Here is a 22,896-nt window from a genome sequence, read left to right on the forward strand (position 1 = left end):
CTCAAGTACTATCATGCCTTCGTGACCAAAAGCATTAATTCCTTTACAATACACCAATAATATTACAAGTCATAACCTCATAAATAAACGTACTGCTAGGAATTAATAATTGCTTCAAATTTCCAAATTCACCGCATATCGATTTATTCGTTTATAATATTACCTGTCAAGTTACTAGGGGGGTATTATTATTAGGTCTTAACAAACGGTGCAGCAGCTTTAGATAAGCTCGCAAATGGTTGTATCTATAGATACCAGGTAAGTATCATACGGTCTAATTATGACCTGCCCGACGGGGGTGAAGGTATTACCGCCAGATTACTACAAAAGAATGCAAAAGGCATACAAATTATTGTTCATAAAATATCGGCTAACAACAATACACCAGTATTAAAAATTCCATAAGTTGAAAAGCTTTTCGGAAATTCTGAGTTCAAAGTCTTAGTACTTATTATAAACGGATTATAAGATGTAAGCTTGTTAGAAATTACAATAAAAGCTAAATATTTATTTAACGAAAGGTTACCTACACAACTAGATAATTGGAATACAATAGGAGGTATTATTAATAATGAGGAGGGGTTGTATCCCTGTATCGTACCTAAATATTTAAAAAGTTTGGAATATTAGGTATATAATTCTATACAATTGTCTTCTTTCCATTAAAAAGACATTGTGTGTTTAATTTCAATTTAAAGAGTTTAAATATTTGGCAGTAAGTTTGAATTGTACATCATTTAGATTAGTTAGAAGCTGGACAAATAAAAATTTGATCTGTATCTTGAAACCAAAAGGAGATCGATGTATCTATGCCATTTTGATAATTCATTTAATGCCAAGGCTTAATGGCAAGGCAGGTAGTTAACATTTAAAAATTAAAAAAATTGGGGGTACATGACATGTATTAAATGGGCCGGCCAATGGGAGCCCATCTATAAAGAGGTAGTGACAGAAAGTTTGGCTTTCCGTCATAATTTATGTAAAATATATAAATAATTGCATAGGTATATGATGTAAAAAACGTTTCTGAATGAAGATGAAGAAGATTTGGAGATGTAGATTCAGGGGACTTTATGAGTCAACTTTTTCACTATAATGGGAAAATATTCGAGATCGTTGATCGTTAGATTATCTCCCGTCGATGGGTCACGTTTGAAGTTAAGGAATTTGAAACAATTTAATAGGAATTAGAAAGCCGAGGGGAGGGCATTTACCCAAAATACAAAAATTAGCACGTAGTCCACAAGGAAAACAAGTTCGGGGACCATTACCATACACTGATCAACTCTTTCTGCATCTTGGAATTCTATAAAGCTTTACAACGATTATTTTATAAAGCTTTTCAGTAGGCATATGCAATAGATAAGAAGTGGGAACAAATATGCTTCGGACTCGAGCTTTAGAAAGAAAATGCTCCATTTTTTGGATTTAATTATAGAGGATATGGGTACCCTAAAGGTACTTAAGGCATTTGATTATTGTATAATTATCAAGTGTATAAGAGACCCTATTTGCTTAATAAAACAAGTAAATTCTGTATAAACGAAATCAAGTTTTTCCTTTCGATTATCGTATTTACAAAATCAATCGAAAAAGGTACCAATGTAGGTAAATAATTAACAAGTAAATGTACCTATTTGTATATGAGAAAAGGTAGACGTTTCTACATCTATTTTTAATTGGATAGGTACATCTAGTAGATATATACCTGGATATTCCGCCGGGAAGTAAATGCGTAATAGCGGAAAAGTTCGTAAAAGTCTTTATTGAAGCATAAAAGCATAATCACACCGAGCGAGCCATTCGCCCGCTTCGGTTATTAAGGCCCAGATTCGCCCATATATCTGCTTAATACGTCCCGACATGTACTAAAAGGTTATAAGCAGTATCTCGCGCTAAATTCGCTCCAAAGTACAGTAGACGTAAAGACAAAATGCGGCGGTGGCCAATCACCGCCCGTCGCACTACAGCCAACCAGATTCTTTTAAAGCGCCGCCTCCGAAAGCTGAGCTTAAAGACATGTACATCGTTCAAAACTGTTTCATTATCACCTTGAACGTTATAACCGATTGCAGCCGTTTGAGTGTGGAAACAAGTGTGGTTTTTGGAGTGCTTCTGAAGTGAAAAACGGAACAATTAAAAGTTGTTTATATTTTATCGGTTCGAAAATGTTTCAACAAGATCAGCCGAAAGCTGGCCCGATAGTGCTGGACGTCATTCCACCCCATTATAACATGCATCATCATCAAAGCCATCAAAGTCCACCGCAATCGCCAAATAGCACTCAATCTATCAAAAAAGGTAATTTTTTTATATCCTTTCTTCAGCGAGTGACTGAAATTGTTTTCCCACAAGCGCCTGTTGGTGTTCCCAAAAACGAAAAAAAAATTAATACAATTTTTTTTATTGTTTCAGATTCTCTATCGCCAATTCCTGGTGATACCAAGCTGAATTCTTCGGCCAGTCAAATACATAACGATCCCAACATCAGAAGGTACAGGACGGCATTTACAAGGGAGCAACTGGCCCGGTTAGAAAAGGAATTCTACAAAGAAAATTATGTTTCCCGACCCCGTCGGTGTGAACTAGCTGCTCAACTGAATCTTCCCGAAAGCACCATCAAGGTAGGTGGTCAAAAACTATACTGTGGTTGATCTACTGATTTTCTTATTCTAATTTTCGTCATCTCTAATTCGGCAATGGGATCAATTTCGTTAACATCTAAACATATTAGGGATGTAGATAGAAATCACAAAAAGGCTTAGGTACTCATCCTTACGTCATGGATTTTGATTATTTTGATAACTCTTAGGATAGTATCTAGGTATCAACTTGATGGCGTACTATATTTTTTGTATTAGTGATCTTCTATTAACTTTGAGCGTAATAGGTGTTGAACGTAACTTTTTTGCCGTATCATATCTGTGCAGATGTAATATAAGAAAGCAGTTCGTTTTTTACATTGAAATAAATTTCTATCATGTAAAAGTACCTAGGTAGTACTTATTAAATTCAAACAATAATTTAAGTAAGGTTTGATTCATTGTTGCTATAGATATAGTATATCAAATTAGAATAACTTAAATAAATAAATCTACCACATATTACTCACAGTTCCTAAATTCTATATAAATTACTTTATAGTAGACGTTTTTCCTTTTTTTTGATATTAAATGTTATATTTTTAAAATGAAAGCGCGTGTACAGACTACGACCTCATGATAATGATGATGGTGATGATTACCTACGGTAAAAGTCAAACTTGCAGTCACTGTACATGTATTATCAGAATCCTTCGGATCCTAGATAAAAAATTGCAGTTACTCCTCCTTAGGAAAAGATTTTACTATCCTTCCATTCTCTGCATAATTTCCACAAAGGCCGAAAGCAATTTCCAAGCGAAAGATTTTAAATCACTTTACTAATAATAACGGTAAAAAATGCGATTTCTTGCTTGAGAGATTACGCTGATCTTTCTCGTCCTAGAAATCTTGAAGTATAATCCTTTGAGGGCAGGGATATATGGTAACAAAAAATCGTATAAGGAAGTTTGCCGCTCTCGCCTTCGGATCGGGTGGTAATTCACACCCAGGAAGGACTTTCTTACTTTCTTCCCTTGGTCTATAATATGCTTTTTTAGTTGTAGCAACTTTCACACAATTCATTAGGTTTTAAGTCGCATCTGGCACTTTGCCGTTGTTCTGTATCGTCCGATTAAGATAAAGAAATCAGTATTTCTTGGTATAAAGGTTTTGTTGTCCGAAACTGATAATGGTCTTTCTGTTCGGACAAAAATAAAAAACAATGTCCAGGATACCTCGCGTTGCATATCCGCGGCCTGCTTTCACGTGGCCAGTAAAAAGTAACACTCACATAAAACCGGGCAAATATTTGTTTCATGAATGGATCGAGTGTGAGTGTGTGTTATGGTGGCCCGGCCGCCTTGATCTCGAGTAGTTAGCACTTCATAAAACGTATGATTCCAACTTATCTCTCCATTAGACTACTGAAACCGAGTATACGGGCTGAGATAAGCCGAAATAAGCTCGGCTTTAAGAGCTAAAACGGCGCACATGACGAAAAAACGCGGCGTCTTTGAAGTGTTAAAAGCTGTATTAATGTTTTATTTAAACAGATAGTGCTAATTGGCCAGCAGTGGCCGTCTTTAGTGTTCAATTATGTGGCGTATGTGTCTGCCACCATCACTTAGGTACATGCACGCATATTACCCATGTCGTAAAGGGTTTTTTAGCAACTTAATGGATTCTCTCGGTACCGAAGTTTACACATTCAATTAAGTTTCATTTCGGAATCGCTTACATGCATGTCTTGATGGATATTAGTTATAATATAAAGTCCATTAACATATCATCATTGTCGACTCACATCCTCGAGATTAATTGATTCTCGGCTGTTTTTTAATATCAAACGCTAAGATAATTGCATGCTTAGTATCATATTAGGATATACGACGTTGTTGTAATCGTTTTTTAGCGAATTTAAAAATACTCATCATAAATATAAGAGAAAACGATAGAAAAAGGAAAGAGCGCGTACCTATATAGGATTTGTAGATGTAGAGAAACCTTTTGACAGTGTTAAATGGGACAAGATGTACAAAATATACTTAAAAATGTAGGGATGCAACAGGCAATCGCAGGGATAGGTACAGAGGGGTAAAAGACTAGTATCCTTAGATTTGCAGCAAGGAGGAGTTAGAGATGGACAATGGAAACGATATTGATTGATTGAGTCAGTATTGTATGAAAATAAATAAAAGTAAAACCAAAATACTCGAATGCAAGGGAAGAAAAAGTAGAGAAAGGGAGAAGGTAAAAAATTACAAGAAGATTTTAGGTATCTATAGGAAGTCAGATAAGTCTTACGTGCCCTTTGGCCAAACATTTAAACTGCAATCAGCAATGCAGTACAATGCTACTGGAGTCTTGCTGTTAGAAAATGATTTTCCAGCGTAATCTTGGAATGCTTTTGGTCTCTCGGTTCTAACAGTTTGCCTTTTAATTGTTTTGTGTGACAAGAAACCACTTAGAGAAGAAGATTTAAAACATATGAGATCTTGTTATTTACCACAATCTTACATATCAATACATTTAAACGATTCCAGTCGAGGTTGTTGCTTATTTAGTTTTCTCTTGTTTCAGGTTTGGTTCCAAAATCGTCGTATGAAAGACAAGCGTCAAAAAATGGCAATCGCATGGCCCTACGCGGCGGTCTACACGGATCCTGCTTTTGCAGCTTCCCTTCTTCAAGCAGCTGCCTCCAGTTTGCCTTTGCATTACGCGCCACCGCCACCAATGTACCACCCTCATCACTACCACCCCAGGTATCACCCGTACAGTTCCGGTTTTGGCATACCCCAAAGCAACATGCCGCTGGCTAACCCTGGACTGGGCATGAACCAAAGTATTTCGTTGGGTGGTACTTTGCAAGGATTTCCGCAAACGGTACCGCAACCGCAATTAGCACCAGCAGGATTAAATATCAGTCTTGGTCTGGACTTCCCCGCCTATCCTAAACTCTCCGACCATCACCTGAAACTGTCGCCCAAGGGTTCGCCTGTACATTCCGATTTGAGCGTAAGTCCGAGCCCGTCCGACGGCTTGCTAATGCCTGCCAAGATGGAACAGACCCAAATTCCTTCCATGCAAGATAAGCCGAAACTTTTTAAACCGTACAAGTCCGAAGCGTAATAATGCAAGTTTTGAGTTCATTGTGATAAACGTACAAGTGTATTACATTATTAAGTTGAAACAATCGTTGTGATGTGTATAGTTAGTTAATAAATTATTTTAGTTTAAGGTGTATATATTAGATTATTATGTACATGTACTTGTATAGGTCCAGTGATACCAAAAGTAGCCTATAGAATTGTAGAAACGACGATATTTGTATTATGTTATCTGTAAGTGAATTCCAAACTACCAACTGATGATCGAAAATGTTCATGTTACTTAATGAATAAAACTACTTAATATTTTATATACATTTGCTTATTTCTTTTGATTTCTACAAGTTTTAAAATGACGAGAAACTGCTTCAGAATAAAGGTAAGTGATGTCTTTTTCCAAATTTTCAAATTCAAACTCATAATAGTTTGCATTATTATCTCTCTGTCGCCTAATACTTCTACCATGTAATACTTTTTTATAGGGTTGTTCGGAAAGTCATTTCGTTTTTTCCCGACAGAGGATTTAATTGTATTCTTTTGCACCCAACTTCACATTTAAGCCGTATAATTTTTATATGCTTTGAGAGCTCATATAGCAAGGCTTGTGTGTGAAAAATTCCAATTAATTCTACGCAGTAGTTTTTGGTTGGTGCCCTTTTAAATATGGAGAGCGATAAGCAGCATTTTCGACATATCTTACTGTTTTACTACAGAAAGGGTAAAAATGCTGTTCAAGCCAGAAAGAAATTGACTGATGTGTATGGAGAAGGTGTGTTGACAGTACGCCAGTGCCAGAACTGGTTCGCTAAATTTCGATCCGGCAATTTTGATGTCGAAGATGCACCACGTTCGGGAAGGCCGGTTGAAGCTGATAAAGACGCGATAAAGGCATTAGTTGATGTGAACCGGCGAATAACAACACGTGAGATCGGATTGAGGTTAAATTTATCAAATTCAACAGTTTATGACCACTTGAAAGGCCTGGGATTATCCTCGAAGCTCGATGTATGGGTTCCCCATGTTCTCACAGAGAGAAATCTGTGTCGCCGCATTGACGTCTGCGATTCGCTTCTCAAACGTCACGAAAATGATCCGTTTTTGAAGCGCATCATCACTGGGGACGAAAAATGGGTTGTATACAACAACGTCAAACGCAAGAGGTCATGGAGCAAAAAAGATGAACCGGCTCAAACCATTTCCAAAGCCGATATTCACCAAAAAAAGGTGATGCTGTCTGTTTGGTGGGATTTTAAAGGAATCGTTTTTTTTTAGCTTTTACCGGATAACACAACGATTAATTCGGAAGTCTACTGTCATCAGCTGGACAAACTGAATGATGCACTTCAACAGAAAAGGTCAGAACTAATCAACAGGAAAGGTGTAGTGTTTCACCAAGACAACGCGAGACCTCACACAAGTTTGGTCACTCGCCAAAAGCTTTTACAGCTTGAATGGGATACAATGCTACACCCACCATATTCTCCAGAACTGGCACCATCGGATTATTATTTGTTCCGGTCACTCCAAAATTTTTTAGACAGTAAAACCTTCACCTCAAATAAGGTTCCTATACAAGCGAGCTAATAATCCTTAAGTAATATTTCGTTAACTTTTTGAGGTCAATTTCAAGTAACATGTTTCGCTCAAAAGTTAGTAAGTAAGGTACCTACCACCCATCCATAATCCACTCGTTCATTTGTTCATTCAAAGTTTTTACAAAGGATAATGCCTCAGTTTTGACAAGGACAATCCCCATTAGTCCTCGATAATATGATTTACATTTAGAACAACGACAGAGATAATAATGCAATTGCCTCTACGTTATCGGGTTGACTATGAAATAATAAAGTCTATAGCAAAACAGATGCCAAAGAAACGGGCTACTAGATCCAAACACACACATCCATATTTAAACGCATTATATTCTACTTGCTTGGCCTGTAATTCAGATAAATGTATCTGTATTATCATCAGAAGGGGACAAAACAATGCTCGAGCGTGACAAATTGTTTCTATTCCCTATTGCATTTATCCGACGATGAAATTCTACTGTCGATGTTGTCTAGATATAAGATAGGATTAATACGGAATACGGCAGAGGCCTATACGCATGGATGTACATACGTATTATAGCCGTTTCGCTAATAGAAAATCGATACAAGAATTATTCCTGATTTATTGCGATTTGATTAGCAGACGAATCTGGATTACTCCCAGCAACGCAGCGGCAATAAAAATTTTATCGTCCGGCACTGTTTTATCTCTCTGTCGCATTTGAATCATTACATCCCTGACAAAATTTGATAGGTTGTTCGCGAATTAGCAAGTGGATATGTGTCGAAATGAAAAAAAGTACATGCAAACACTTGCATCAGGATAATTAAATATGTAAACTCATTTAAACTATCCCTGATTATTTAAATTAAATATGTTATCTTAAAACAAAACGCAGGAATAATTCTGAGACAGATTTTTAAAAAGCGACTTTCTAGGGGTTTATAATTTACCCTTGAATGAGAAATTTCTGAAACAATTGGCATGCAGGAGTGGGAAAACTACTGGGATCTAGGAGTATCTCAAATGAAAATGAAAATTTCCTACTGTCGGGCAATGACATCTGGTTTTATACATCCTGTTTTATCTTGATTAATTAATTTGTTGGTCTTTTTTCTTACGTGTAAAACAAGTTAACATGGACAGTATTGTTCAATATCGCAATTTCATACGACAAAATCCGGTTATAACGACTGTGTAGAGACTGACCAACGCTATACGCAACTTTTACATACACACACAGGGTAAATGCTAGGCGTACCTGTTCTTAATTTTATCGTTACTAGCGTTAAATTTTATTAAAATTAATAATTTTTTCTTGAGTCTAAATAAATAGGTAGCCGTCTGCAACTAACTGCAAATAAGGTATAAAAAAAAACTAACGTAAACAACAGTATAAAACACAATTTCTGTTTAAAGGCATAGACATCTTCACAAGGATCTAACAGACCTTATATTTTACTTATCCAACGGTATATTGCCCGAACTGTATTGCAAAATATGGTTCAATAAATAACAAACAACTAAATGATAGGTACAATATAAATGAATATAATGTTTATTACTGTTACATTCAAGCTGTTACGGTAGAATTATGTAAGTAACTGCAACACAACAATAATAAAAGTTATATGCAGTCCGCATAAGTCTAAAAGGTGAACGTACGAAAGCTTTTAAAGTTTATTGTGCGGACCTTGTCTCTGTAGTAAACATTATTGGCATCAGTAAACTGCAATATTATTTCTGAATAGATTTATTGAAGGTTACATTGTCATCTTTGCGACAACAAATATATTTTCATTTTACTTTTTTCGGTAACTTATGTCGAAGGGAGAAACAAAAAAGGTTGTGCAATTGTCAAATAGGAAGAGAATTGCAAATATGATGAACCAATTCATCAATTTTATTAAGTAATCGATAAATGTTTGTGCTGTCTGCAAAAATTAATTTTGTTGGCAAATACACGTACATAAAGTGCAGAGGAAATTTTACACATGGAGATTTAATGTGTGCGTGATTCTGTCAAAATTAATAGTCCGAAAACAATTCGCATCCGATTCTGTCGAGCGAATCCGGTAATAGTGCAATAAAGCGATTGATTGATTTTGGCAATCGTGGGTGGCTGCGGTCGCATCTGTCAACGCGGTTAAAGGCAATTGTTATTATTGCCTAGAGATTTTCTTTGTCGCTAAATTGACACCGCTGGCCAGTGGTCAACTGATCGCATTGTTGCTCTTGCTCGATTACCAGCCAAATGCCCCGTATAATTCTCGCGTAGCCTTTTGTCGACGGTAATTGCGACCCTTTGCTAATGGTCAGTTGTTATTTTCATCCACAACTTTTAACACGATCAGTAAGGCATTACCCAGGTTGAGTATATTAGACAGAGGAAATTGTTATAAATTTATCGGAATCGATGGTCCAGCTTTCATACGTGATAAACCAATCAATCTGATGGTGATTTCGATCATTTTAGAAGAAAAATCTAAATGAAAGATGGGATCTAAAAAGGTCGAAAGGTCGCCGTTAGATTCTGAAACTGCTAAACTCTGAAAATTTGGATTCTGGTAGGTCTTTTTAAGACACGGTCTCTTACAGTTTCACGCATTCATATAGCAATATCAGCAACTAGCAAGGAGAAGTTAGAGATAGCTTTAAATAAAATGGAAGAGGTATTGACAAAACAGTACTGTATGAAAATAAATAAAAGTAAAACAAACATACTGGTATGCAAGGGAAGAAAAAGTAGGGAAAGAGGGAATATAAAGATAGGAGACGAAAAATTTAAAGAAGTGGCTGATTTTAGGCATCTAGGAAGTCAGATAAGTCAGGACGAAAGAAGTAGTAGGGATATATAAAGCACAGGATAACGCAGGGTCGAGTCGCCTCCAATAAAAAGAAGTCACTTCTATGTTCGTGAACGGTTGATTTAGAAATTCTAAAAAGGTTGTTAAAGGGGTATGTTTGGAGCACGGCGTTGTACGGGTGCGAAACATGGGCGCTGCGGAAAAGAAAAGGTTAGAAGCGTTCGAAATGTGATGTTAGTGGCGAATTATGAGAATAGCGTGGATAGAGAGGGCTAGAAATGAAGAGGTATTAGAAAGAATAGGAGAACAGAGGACTGTATGAAAGTCAATAAGAAACAGGCGAGATAGATAGATAGGACACTTTCTCAGGGATGAAGTTCTAGTCAGAGGCATATTAGAGACAGAAACGGGAGTTAGGAGGGGTAGAGGTAGACTTAGATTAGATTACTGTTCGCAAATAGTTAAGGATATAGGATGATTTAGTTTTAGGGGAATGCGAAGATTAGCTCAGGATAGGAAAGAATGGAGGTGCGTATCCAACCAGTCTTAGGACTGATGACCTTATGATGATGAAGTGAACTATCATGTTGAGGTGTACTACACTTTTGCATTACCATTTCTAATCCGAAAACATGTCACATGTAATACCCATCAACATATGCATTCATACTTAAACGTACTCAGCAGGCATAATTCTTCCTTAGAAGCCCTTATGGAATAATGCCATCGTAAGATAAATTTTGATGACTTCATACCCATTATGACTGTTGATCCATACGTCAAGAATAACTACCAAAATTTTTTGTAGAGTTTTACAGGCGGTTATTTTCATTAAGAATCTAGCGAAATTATTTGTTGATTTCAAATTATCAAAAGGCATAGTTTCAAAGAGAAGAAAAAGATTTTTAATGATTTCTCGGTTTGAAACGCTATTTCTAATTTTTCGGAAAACTCCACGGGTGCATGCAACAGCAAACAAAACCATAGTGCGGCCGGCAATTTTTCATATACTATTTGTTTCTGTGTTCATCTAAAAGTCGCAACAGGATCCTTTGAAAGGCGTAAGTTGCTCTTCATGTCAACATTTCAAAGACTAAATCAACCACAAACGGCATGTACAATGAACCATTTCCGAAAAGTCTTCCATAATTTACATCGTTTCTGTCCAAATACATATAAACTAAACACCCCATAACAAATCGATTAGTTTTATGGTGGTTGGAAGCGACCGATAGTCATAGATGATGTGGTTTATTTGAGTCGGGTCACCTACCCCTCCTGCGGGTAAAAACCAAACTGTAACCATCAACCCCTGTCGGCATTTTCGGGGTCGTTGCACCATGCGAAAGGACATTCGTCCTGTTTATTTGTTTATTGGTCTGTCATAAATAAATAATTTTAAGAATTTCAGTGAATCCATATAAACCTTCGAACGTAATAAAATTTCTTTTGAACAGGCCGTTTTCAAAATAACTGATGCAAATTGAACCGAAGCTTTTTCAAATGCTTTACGGTTATTTTGCAACAATTGCTTTCAATGAATAACTGCAAAAATAGTTTTAGTTCCGTTAGGTTAAGCAGAATTATGCAAAAGGGCACGTTTTCTATGCAATAAAATAAAAAGTGTATTGCACCATTTTTCGTTTATTATTCTAGGTAGTTAACGGTACCATAAGGAATCCGAAGGCCAAAATCATCATCAAAACATCAGTTGATTGAGAATCTTATTTACCGTTAAGTTTTAACCATATAATGATAAGAAAAAATTGATGACATATGTGTTAGCTTCAGCAAAACTTATCGTGTAGATAAACTTAAGTTTTCCTAGGAAAACCGCGCAATGTCCAACCATTCCAAGCAGTCAGAAATTATGCTAGATTACGGACTTTATACGGAAAAGTTCAATACATGGTAGCATCACCATGAATCAACACTAGGGTCGCCACCCGTACTTTATTATAAAGTATTGTACTCTATTTCGACTGTGCGTACGTTATACTTTACAAGACACATAAAGTACGCAAAAATACTTTTTTAAGGCCTTAAGTAAACATCGTAATTTTGTAAGCGATTATTCTAAATTCAGAGTATTTTTACATCAATAATATTGCACAGAAAAATGGCAAGCCATATTAACTGAACAACCTGATTTCCCAAATCTGTTCAAAGTAGTGTCACTTTTGCTGTCCGTTCCGGCCACTTCAGCATTTACAGAAAGAGTATTCTCTGTTATGAATGCAAAGTGATGGGACGACAGGAATAAAGCTTCATTAAAACTAATTAAAAATGAACTTTGAGTTTACTTAATACTTTGTTTGCCATTTTTAGAGGCTATTAATGTGTTTAAGAGCGACAGCAATTTGTTACTGGCTGCTTTACTACTTTATTTTTATGCTGAGTACTTTTTTTTGAACATTTTAGTCAAGAAATACTTTATGTAAAGCCTATAAAGGTGGCAACCCTAATAGGGATGGCCAACCTGCGGGCCGCGGCTCCTTGCACAACTTGGTGACTCGCGAGATTCATTATAGTTTTACAAAATGCATTTATTTTTATAATGGTCGCTGTTTTTCGGTATCTACAAAGTCAGATAATTCAGAATGGATGAAGTAGTAGAGGTATAAAACAAAGGATAGCGCAGGGTCGATTTAGAAATTCGAAAAAGATTGTTAACGGTGTATGTCTTAAGCACGGCGTTGTACGGGTGCGTAATGTGGGCACAAAGGAAAAAAGTTTGAAAGGTGGTGTTACAGGTGAATGATAAGGATAAAGAAATGAGAAGGTATTAGAATGAGTTAAGAGTCCCCTATGGAAGTCAATAAGAAGTAGGCGAAATAGGTCGGTAGGACACCTTCTTAGGCATAAGAGGCTAGATTGAGACTTATTAGAAGCAGAAATAGGAGTTAATAGTAGTAGAGGTGGCTCTACTTTAGATTACTGTTCTCAAATAATTAAAATGTTTTAGTTATAAGGAAATACGAAAGATTAGATCAGAATAAGAAAGAGTCGTGGTGCGTGCCCAACCAGTTTTAAAGTTGATAACCCGATGATGATGATGATGATAGTGATAGTGATGATTATAATGGTCAAAGTAGTTAAAACTAATATATTAAAAAAATATATTAATTATGCAACTATATATTCAAAAATTTACTGTTATGATAAAAAATTAACTTTTTTAAAACAAAATTCTTCTGAATATACGTATAACAAATATTGCCTGTTTTATTAATGAGTTTACAGTTATCAGTTCAAAAAATGTATATAGTAGGTGTAAATCTATAATATAAAGATATATAATTTCGGCTGGCTACCCCACCGTCAGACAATATGGTGGAAACCCACAATATTTTTTTTGGATTTTTGTAACTGTAACTGTAACTATTAACTCATTATTCAAAGAAAACCTTCTACATTTATTTTCATTATAAATAAATGAAAAATGAGTAGCGCTTTCGCTGTGTTGAAATTTATTTTTATTAACAGCGATTAATTCGTTAAAGTTAGTCTTGTTAAATCATAATTATTTTTACCTCTGAGAAGAACTCNTGGAAGTCAATAAAAAATAGGCGAGATAGGTTGGTAGGACACCTTCTTAGGCATGAAGGTCTAGTCAGAGACATATTAGAGGCAGAAACAGGAGTTAGGAGGGGTAGAGGTAGACCTAGATTAAATTACTGTTCGCAAACAGTTAAGGATGTGGGCTGTTCTACTTTTAGGTAAATGCGAAGTTTAGCTCAGGATAGGAAAGAGTGGAGGTACGTGTCCAAGTCTTATGATGATGATGAATTCTTGAAGGCTTCTTTCCCCTATGAACGCAAGTTTTTTAACGTAGTTGTACCACTGTCGTGACGAGCAAAGCTCTCAAAAGCTTGATGGGCATAGGTCCTTATGCACTATACACTAAGAATTTCCATCACCATAAGAACCGCTTCATCAGTTCTAATACTTTTTATTGCTACTAATACCTATTATTATTATCATGACTATTATAGTATAATACTACGGTATCGTAAATTTAATTTGGTCTAACCGACCGACGACATCCATTCCGAATAGTCTTCGAAAATGAAACGATTTATTTATTACAGTTCATGAAATAAAAATATAAACCGTAAATAATTCGTAGGGGCTACCGTGACTGGCTGAGCTTTCTGTCTCTCTCTGTCTGCCTGTCTGTTACGTAGTGTTTAATAAATATAGGAGGATGCAGATGATCGGCAAAAGCAAGCTCCGATAGATCAACAGAATAATAAAGACAACGCTATTCTGTGACGATTGAGTATAGGTTTAGGGGACGTTTAGGTATATTGCACCCTGTCAGTGAAGCAAAAGGGTGTCCGACGACCTTGCCAACCTCTAATCCGATTGCCTTTACAACCGAATCCATGTAATTGCTTAATAGGGACAAGGGTAGTTCGGCATATCACAGAAAAATACTTGTTTCTTTAATATCCGTTCCAGGTTTGCACTTAGTTTTAAAAGGCGAATTTTTAAATAGTAACGCACAGATTCGAGTTAAAGGCCAGTACTATTCCTTAAGCTTTTTAAAAAAAAAACACTTTTGAACACTCAATTTATTTATTATTGATTAATGGATTATTTGTTCTTAACTTTGGAGGGTTTTGTTGCTTAAAGGAATAGGAGTTACGCCTTACGGAAAATAGCGATACACCATGTGCGTTAACTATTAACACGATAAGAGACCGACCTAGTCGTTTGAAAGACTTTTTGTAACTCCACGATCGAAGTTATTGATTGTTTAAAGAAAACTTGCATCACTGCTGATTAATTAAAAAGGAACGGATGGCGTGGGTTTGCCAGCCGTCTACTACTGATAAGGCACGCGTTTTATTACAATGTTAGCATTTTTAAAATGGTTAACTCCTCCGCCCTTAAGATCAAATTTTACATTTTGTAAAAAATTAAAATTTGGTTAAAATACATATTAATACAAAAATGAAACAATAATACATAATAATACAATAAATCTATCAGCTACATCTCATTACCCTTTGTAAGTGAAGGAAAGGCAACAGAAGGTTTTCCCAGCCGTTCATTCACTTTGCTGTACACAGCTTCTGGTTGATTTGATCTATCATTTTTCTTATTTCTTATTAAATATTTGGTAATGTTATGTCGCTTGCAAACAATAAAAATTACGAATAATAATAATACAGTTATTAATATACTAAGAAATACATAGAAATACTTACTGTTGCTATCAACTTTCTCTGTTAGATAGGTTAGAGGGTCATTGGCTTGTAGTGTAATTTCGGAAAGTCTATCCAAACCGATGGATTTTAAGTTTAATTGTATTGGTTTGACTTCCGCAATATTATCAATTATTAAAGGTAAATATACTGGTTCTTCTTTTAAATTTTGTTTTAAGTTTATATATTTGAAATCTTTTGCTACAAATGAGCAAGAGTACGGAATTATTAACAAATAGATACCTTCAAGTCTATGAACCTCTTCCGATCCACATTGTGCATGTATAAGTGTTAATTTGGGTGCTATAACCAAATATTTTTCGTCACTAATCGTTTCTACTAGAATTTCAGAAACGTTAACAGGTATATGTCTACATTTGGGATTTTTGTCTACTTGAAGTAGATTTTTAATACAAGTCTCGTATTGGTAATTTTTCTCAATAATATTATTGTTACAATAATATTCATTTTGTATTAAGTCACATTCTTGTCTTACATAAAAAGTTTCTTTTTCACTTATTATGGCATAAGGCGTTGGAGAAATTATTGTAGTGTTATACATTGTCGGGATGGAATACAAATGATATAAATTAAATATTTCTGGGTGTAAAATAGGTATGTGTAAGAGAAATACTAGATGTTCTGGTGTTGCATAGAATTCGACTTCGATAGTTTGCATGAAAAGAATGTTATCATCCGCGTAAAATGAATTTTGGTCATGAAATTTTGACAAAATGTTTTTGATGTTAACAATTTGATTTACGTCAACAATACTCAGGTGTATTCGCCCTAAACTAGCGAAACCTATAGCTGTGACTAAATTATTTATTGTGCTATCTATTTCTTCAATAACAATATGTAAAAGAAAGATTGCGGTCATGTAACTTTCTTGTGCCCTAATATTATTTAATGCTCTTTCAATCATCACGAAATTTTGGGAAATATTCTTGAGATTATTCTCATAATTTTGAACAATTTCTTTATTTAATGAAACTTGTTTATTAANACAAAACGACTTCTGTAGAACGTGCCGTGAAAATTGCTTCTTATTTTCGTATTAGACTAATGCGTTCCGTAACACTTGTCACAAACATCGTCAAGTAAAATGGGAAGATAACTTAGAAGATATTCGATATGTACAGGGTGTTACATGCCCCTTGAAATGTCTTGACATAATAATATTATAGATACCTAATGTATGATCATATTTGTAAGATTATATCTTAACATATATATGATTACTAAGATCATAGTAATTTACAAGCGATTTTTCTTTCATAAATTTTTTGAACAATCAAAGGAAACCTAAAGGAAGAATTTTAGAGCATCTTATATCAACTAGGCCTGAGCATTCTAGGTTCATTAAAAAAAGAGTGCGGGGCGATTAGTAGCACGGCTCCCGGGTGCGTGACCAATAATACAAATGTTCAACTGTTTATATATGTCAATAAAACTCAAAATCATCGAAAAAGTTTAACATGGTGCTGTCTACATGACACTACAAGTACAGGGAAGTTTTGATTTCAAGGAGGGCTCGAGAATCTCCAGTAGTTACATGCACTCATAAGAAGATTTTTACTTTTTAATAAGAAATATGATTAAATTATTAAACTAAGTAAAATCTTCCGTAGTAAAAATGGAAACACATCTTTGAACACATTAAAAGCAAATACAAAATAAAAAATATTTTTATTTAGCATTTAAACACTTTTTGAGAAAAGCATTTTGTATTTTCTTTAAAATACTTTTTCAAACGTATTTTATATTTGTAAAATACAAAATACATTTTTGCCATTAAAAGTTTTGCTAGTATCACCAATCAAACATTATATAAAATGACGAATTAAAGTTGCTCACATTTGCTATTGAAGGTATTAGAAGCTTAAAAAGGGAATAAAGAGACATTCCATGAATGCCTTCTAATTCTTTAACTGAAGAGAGCCCAAAAAATTCTAAACTTTTTAGAAATGGATAACCTAAAATATGGGATCGATATTGTTTTCCGGGTTCAATGTTATGGTCCATGGAATTTTGAAGTTCCAAATTGATACCAGCGCCTGCGAAATCACCACTTAACAAGGAACTACGAAATTCTATGAATTACGACAAAACAACCCGCAAAACAATATCGAATTGATATACACCAGCTGTATAAAACTGAAAACTACAAGAAATTGTGGTGCGTATAATTGAAAATTCTTAGAAAACGATTTGAAAAACTTCACTTATTAGATGAATCCAAAGCTAAAGAAACTATGTATTTCATTTCTTTCTCTTATTACAATATGTAAAAGATCATAAACAAAATGGGATTATAAATATTTTGATATAAAATGGTTGATGTTGATTTTACATCAATAAAACTATCTGCAAACCTTTTTTGGCTCTGATCTTTCACGGTACCTAAACAAACTATTTTGGCATCAGTGTCTTTTTGCCAATTAAAACGGGTGACAAAAAGGCAAATAAGGAAGCATATAGAAGATTTACTTGTTGCTCAACTGAAGAAACAATAACGTAGATTCGTAACTTCAAACAGAAAAATATGAATTAAAATCAATCTTCGCAACTGGTAATATAGTGCAAACACCAATATTAATCCAGAAAAACTCAAATATTTAAAAAATGAGAAAATGCCTGCAAGTTTTTCTTAATTACCTAATATTTTATAGTTAAGTCAATGTAGAAAATTACTTAAATAGGTACCACCATTTTGAAACTACGTATTTTACATTTAGCATTTAAAATACAANNNTTGCATTTTGTATTTAAATACTTTTAAAAAATCGTTTTGAACATGTCTAGAAATAGGCATTAGTACTTTTATTCATACAATATGTATGTATATGTTGCGGAAATAAAAGACCTTCCTTTTTTGCGTCAAAGCTGCCGAAATTGGAAGGAAGTTAAATTTCAAGAGCCCATCATCGTAAGGACATGTACCTACTTCTTACAGAAGAAAGCTTCTGCATGTCTTATTTAAATAGCGTCGTTTTAGTAGTTTTCAAAGGTGTGTTCGTTCATTAACAGTTAAGTAAGGGTAAGTAATATTCTCCTCTTCTAACTCTTGTGCATTTTAAGACAAGGGAAGCGAGCAACTATATCTAAAGCATTAAAGGGGAAATAATGTATATGGCGCCTCTATTTCCTGTTATAAACCACCTACGACCACAACCACTTACTGCAGCACAGCAGGTCTGATGAATATTTATACATAATATACATGCATCTATACAGTCATTGCCCTATCACCATTATACTAAATATATCAAGAACTTTAATTAAATTAATAACTACACTGAAACAAAATAAAATAGTTCTATTTACTACATTATGTTAATTTCCCATTTGACGGCTCATAGTTGAGTCCTTTTTCTACTATGAAAGAATTCAAATATGAAATGTTAAATGGAAAATTAACACAACATAGAAAATCCAACTATTTTATTTCTCTTAGTGTGTCCATCATTAAATAAAAGCACAAAAGCTAAGGATTTACCTAAAATTTTTGGGATATCTATTGTAAATACTAATGCCAAAATATTTTACAGTTTAAGCATTATTCAAGATACATGATTTCATTCAAAAACAGTTGATATTTTGTTAAGTTTGATGTTAAGATAAGAATATTACCAAACAAAAAACGCCCAGGCATTTTGTACATAATTTTTGTTAGCAGAAAGTTAAAAAGCAGTAATAAAATAAAACAGCAACTTAAAGTAATTATCAATTACTGTAGATAGTACCTAGTGTTTACTAGAAGTGTCTAAAGAATTTGAAAATAGGTGTTTTTAATTATATTCAGGGTCATCTGCTCATCTTCTCATCTGCCAGAGTCATAATAAAAATATAAAAACTTATTTGACTACACTGTTTTCTTGCAATTAAGCAAATTATCATATTTTAATCTCCATTTTTTAATGTTATTGAAAGTATGCTAATTATTACGATAATTAAATCATCATCGCTATAAATTAGCTAATAATGAAGCAATATAGCATTAATGGCTAATATTAACATATTAGCAAGTCATTTACTATAAGCTGTACCAGAGGCGCATTAAATGTCGAGAGCGCTCTAGGCTAGCACCTCATAGACGCCCCTCTGGCGGTCATATATTTTGCAAAATACTTTTTTTTATTAGGTACTTCCTTATTTTCTTTTTTTTAGGTTTAAGAACTTCCGCGCGCGCCCCTTTTTAACCTTGCGCCCCTAGGCATATGCCTACTTTGCCTTATGGATAATCCGCCACTGAGCTGTACCATGGTTTGACCATTTATAACCGCAAAAAGTATTTTCTAACATGTAATCCCCACGCAAAATTTTTGGCGGGTCAAATATGTACGTACCATTGTATACTACCATTACAAAAAATCTATAAAAGACTTACCAAAAGGCTCATCTCCGGAAAACCATAACTTCACTCAGAACACCTGTAAAAAACAAAAATTCTTAGAATCTTTCATAGCTTCGTGTATTTTCACAGTTTTTGATATTGAAAAAAACAATCGAAACTTTTATACATATATAGTCACTTCCCGACTAGAATTTATAAGGAGCATGGCCTCATGTGGCTAATGAGGGGCATGTCGATATAGGGATTTCCCCGTACATTCCTCATGAAAATCCCACCAAAAAAAAGTAGTGATACTAAAATGAGGATTGCCTTATGGGTTTTTCATATGGGTCTTAAGGGGTAAACCTAACGCATGTATAAACTTACAATTAAATCTACCTTATGGGGCCCCTTGAGGCAAATCCGTTTGAAAATACTCTCGGTAAAATGGAAAAACTTATAAAAAAATGGTGACAATCCCCTTTGCCCAATTATGTCGTCGTTTCAATGAAATCTCTTACATTTGCAACGAACCAATAAGTACTTCTTGATATTGTTATTATAAGGTCAGGTCGAACAATAGTAAAACGATTACAATTTAAAGTATTATTGACTACAAAAGAGCCCAATACACAATCTTACTGAAGAGTAAACAAATTTTACAAATATGTACATATTCCTCCAAATGGAGATATAAATTGTATTGAATTTTGTGGAAAACTTCTATGAAAAATAAAATCCCTTTATACGTATCCATGCGATGCTAAATATTTAGTTGCTACATATGTAAAAGTAAACAGTTTCTCATTGGTAAAATATATTTCTCATTCAACGTGGGCGTGGCGGAAAAGAAAAGGTTAGAAGCGTTCAAAATGTGGTGTTACAGGCGAATGATGAGGGTACCGTGGATAGAGAAGGTTAGAGATAAATATGTACTAGAAAGAATAGGAGAACTGAGGATGTGTGCCGTGTTTCCACGAGCAGTATTTTCTCAGAATGTTTTTGGATAAATGAACAAAGTGAATAAAATTCCAATGTAAAACAAAACTATGTACACACTTTATTTACAACACTTAAACATATTCAGAACATGAAAACAATATAAAAACGGAAGACGGAATGACAAAATTAACGACAAAAAATAGATCTGGTTAAGCTGAACGACAAAACTTAACCTTTTGAACTGAACTACTACCAAAAATGGAATAAAATCAAACTATAATATTACCACCACCAGTACCTGCGAGAACAAAGCTATAGAAAAGTATAGGAAAAGACCCAAAAATACATAGACAACATTACAGCGTAGTGCAATTAAATAAGGGTAGCTGACCGACGAAGCCTTCGCAGAATTTATCTATTGGGACCAAATGTTTTGAGAGGCCCCAACAGGGTGATATTTGTAATAATGTACATTTATACACTATAGCAGCCAATGCAGTAACTTATATAAATATTAAAAATTACACCANAAATATATTTCTCATTCAATTTTGTATTTTTTTTTATTAATATATTTTCCCAAAAATTTTTAATGGAGTAGCAATAAATTTTCCCCGCGGGGACCACATGCGGCATATCTGATGATGTGCAACTGCGACAAGGCGTCATAGGCCCCTTCCTTGCCCTAGGGAGCAACCTCATGGGGCCCGCAAGAGGTAGTGGGCTACCCACTTAGGGACTCTACCTGCACCCCCCTCAAAATTCTAGTCGCGTTTCTCGATAAAGTTTTGAAACATTTAATAATATCGTTTTATCTTCTAGAACCCTCCGAATATTTGGGCTCTATATGCACCTGTTTTTGAAACCACTGAAAAAGAACATTGCACTATCTGTAAAACAGATAATAATTGCCTCCTATACCATATAAATAGTTATAAGTGGTAGCAATGTCTAAATAATAGGTCTGCGTAAATTTGATTATAAATATGTAACAACATTTTTATTTATCGGATACAAAATTAGAAAAGTAATTTTCGGAAGATGAATATTTTATTTTTATTCCGTAATAAGTTCGTTGGGTATAAGCGTTCCGGAAAATAAGTAATTTTCCGTTTATGGGAGCTGAGTGAGAACAATTGCCTCCATTTTAGTTCCGGTAGCGTTTATATGCATGATGTAATCTAGTTCCTGCAAATAAATAGCGGTNAAATACTTTATGTAAAGCCTGAAAAGGTAGCAACCCTAATCAAGACATAAAAAGCCCCAGAAGAAAGAGTGAACCTACAGGACTGGTTTTGGGTTTCTAATAACTGCTATATATATTAATTTAGTTTCTTAGATTCAACTAGAGCATCTAATATCCAAGAAACATATACATACATGACTCAATCATACTATACTCCGTATAATTCCGCTATTTTACATTGAATACTCAATCAACTTTTTACACCCTGTACATGTAGACCCATATACTGTAGGTATTTGAAAATATTGGACTTCGGGTTCTTACATTTTAAATCGAAGTTTATGTCGCCTTGGGGAAATCAGGACATCTGTGACAGCACACAGGACGTCTTACTGCTGTAGAACGACAGCGTCGTCGACGCCGCGACGGAATAAATACACCATGACCATGTCCGTGTCCGTAAATAGGTACATAGGTATGGGTATTGAAAAAGGGCCTACGCACGCCGCCCCGGAATCCGCCTTTATTTTTAAATAAACAAACGCGAATAATTTATTATAACAAATTGGACACAGAGCGTCCACGCCGTCATCTTAAAAATTCAATCACGTCTCCATCTAATGTGCATATACACGAAACATTTAAAATATACATGACGATGGCAGAGACAAATGTAACTCAGTAGAGCGAGCTCGCTTATAACGTACACACGCTAATAACGTATCGCCGGTTATTACGTATACATTAGGTATCTTCCGCCAGTAGTACAATATTCAATACCGATTAATTGAATTGAATTTAAATTAATAGGAATAATTGGGAAATAATCAAGATAATAAATTTTTTGGATGAAGTTGACGAAAATTTTTCTTTCGTTATGAATTATCTAAATAAAGAGTATAATCACATATGCTCCTGTAATTCTGGAATAACTTTGTGTTTACTTTTAAATAAAAAGTTGTGTAATTCTTTCGAAATGTGGTGTTATAGGCGGATGATGAGGATATCGTGTATAGAAAAGGTTAGAAATGAAGAGGTACTGGAAAGAATAGGAGAACAGAGGACTCTATGGAAGTCAATAAAAAATAGGCGAGATAGGTTGGTAGGACACCTTCTCAGGCATGAAGGTCTAGTCAGAGACATATTAGAGGCAGAAACAGGAGTTAGGA

At 34.7% G+C, this 22,896-nt stretch overlaps 1 protein-coding gene across 1 annotated transcript; it reads left to right on the forward strand.

Annotated features, from left to right (window-relative positions):
- Positions 1–2,071: 2,071 nt before the first annotated feature.
- On the forward strand, positions 2,072–5,850 carry LOC108741370 (segmentation protein even-skipped-like). Its single transcript, XM_018476170.1, has 3 exons — positions 2,072–2,301; positions 2,416–2,624; positions 5,163–5,850. Exons 1-3 carry the CDS (start codon positions 2,169–2,171, stop codon positions 5,709–5,711), a joined length of 891 nt encoding a protein of 296 aa, XP_018331672.1. The 5' UTR covers positions 2,072–2,168; the 3' UTR covers positions 5,712–5,850.
- Positions 5,851–22,896: the final 17,046 nt, after the last annotated feature.

Source organism: Agrilus planipennis, unplaced genomic scaffold, assembly GCF_000699045.2.
Source record: "Agrilus planipennis isolate EAB-ADULT unplaced genomic scaffold, Apla_2.0 scaffold270, whole genome shotgun sequence".
NCBI classification, from domain to species: Eukaryota; Metazoa; Arthropoda; class Insecta; order Coleoptera; family Buprestidae; genus Agrilus; species Agrilus planipennis.

Excerpts from the sequence above, each read along its gene's own strand:
- LOC108741370 (XM_018476170.1), top strand. The coding sequence starts at position 2,169 with ATGTTTCAACAAGATCAGCCGAAAGCTGGCCCGATAGTGCTGGACGTC. Across the intron at positions 2,302-2,415 it reads CACTCAATCTATCAAAAAAG|ATTCTCTATCGCCAATTCCT; the intron begins GTAATTTTTTTA and ends TTATTGTTTCAG. Across the intron at positions 2,625-5,162 it reads TTCCCGAAAGCACCATCAAG|GTTTGGTTCCAAAATCGTCG; the intron begins GTAGGTGGTCAA and ends CTCTTGTTTCAG.